This window comes from Priapulus caudatus, unplaced genomic scaffold, assembly GCF_000485595.1.
Source record: "Priapulus caudatus unplaced genomic scaffold, Priapulus_caudatus-5.0.1 Scaffold3940, whole genome shotgun sequence".
Lineage (NCBI taxonomy): Eukaryota > Metazoa > Priapulida > Priapulimorpha > Priapulimorphida > Priapulidae > Priapulus > Priapulus caudatus.
Window position 1 is genome coordinate 8,022 of NW_014581001.1, and position 1,553 is coordinate 9,574.

Here is a 1,553-nt window from a genome sequence, read left to right on the forward strand (position 1 = left end):
GTAGCTGGCAGGTAGGTAGACAGGCAGGGGGTTGTAGGCAGGCAGGCTGGCAGGCAGGGGTGGCAGGCAGGCAGGCAGGGGGTAGCTGGCAGGTAGGTAGACAGGCAGGGGGTTGTAGGCAGGCAGGCTGGCAGGGTGGCAGGCAGGCAGGCAAGGGTGGCAGGTAAGCTGGCAGGCAGGCAGACAGGCAGGAGGTGGCTGGCAGGTAGGCAGGCAGACAGGGGTGGTAGGCAGAAAGGCAGACAGGGGGTGGTAGGCAGGCAGACAGGCAGGGGGTGGCAGGCAGGCAGGCAGGTTGGCAAGCATGCATGCAGCTCATTCTCTGTCGTATACTAATGTTCTGATCGATTTTAATTGGTTGTAATCAATAAAGAACTCTCCGTCTATATGCGTGTATGTCTATCTGTCAATCTGTCTCTCCATCTATCTACCCATCCATCTATCTGTCTCTCCATCTATCTACCCATCCATCTATCTGTCCATCCATCTATCTATCCATCCATCTATCTATCTATCCATCTATCTGTCCATCCATCCGTCTCTCCGTCTGTCTCGGCAGGGTCTGATGTTCGGCTATGCTACCGATGAAACTGAGGAGTGCATGTCTGTCTATCTGTCCATCCATCCATCTGTCTCTCCATCTATCTGTCCATCCATCCATCTGTCTGGTTGTCTCGGCAGGGTCTGATGTTCGGCTATGCTACCGATGAAACTGAGGAGTGCATGCCCCTCACGATCGTTCTCGCTCACAAGCTCAACGCCAAGATCGCCGAGCTACGCCGCAGTGGCGAACTCTGGTGGGCGCGACCAGATTCTAAGACACAGGTAGGGAGGGCAGTGCCGCGCACGCGTACGCTAATATCTCCTTCTCGCCTCCCACGCCGCGTCTCGGCGTTTCTCGTTTCTTCCGCCAGGTGGCAGCGAATGCGTGCGCGCGAATATTTCGTTCTCTTCCCCCCTTCCGTTTCATCTTATATTTTATTCTCGGCGTCGGTACTAGCGCACGATCCCGCGTTGCGCGCGCCTCGGACGCTGGCAGTCATTGCGCTGCCGTCCCGCCGGGCAGCGTCGGCGTCATCGTCTTAAATCGTCCAACCTCTCCGCTTCATAGGTGGAGCCGCGCTTCGAGGGCGGTGCGTGCGCACGCGAATATCTCGTTCTCTAACCCCGCCCCCCCGCCTCACAGCAGCCAGGGCCTAATTCAAGCAATTTTTCATGCTGAATACCGGCGCCCAAATTACGACCCCTAGCAAAACGCCTAAATTACCAAAATTCCTAAAAAACGCCCAAATTAGCAGAGAGCTCTCTGTAAATTGTGAAAATTAAATCTGAGGTAAAAAGAAAACATATTCATGGATATATTGAGACAAGTGTGTTATCAGGATGATATTAATTTTTATGTTATTATACATCTACGTATATATATATATCTATATATATATATATATAATATATTATATATATATATCTAGATATATATATATACATATATCTATATATATATATATATATACATATATCTATATATATATATATACATATATATATAGATA

The 1,553-nt window shown here is 49.6% G+C and overlaps 1 protein-coding gene across 1 annotated transcript in view; it reads left to right on the forward strand.

Moving 5' to 3' along the window:
• LOC106819660 (S-adenosylmethionine synthase-like) overlaps window positions 1–1,553 on the forward strand; it is an 11,986-nt gene that overhangs the window by 7,271 nt on the left and 3,162 nt on the right. Inside the window, 1 exon segment of the mRNA XM_014824260.1 lies at window positions 560–825. Coding sequence (XP_014679746.1) covers window positions 560–825 — 266 coding nt within the window.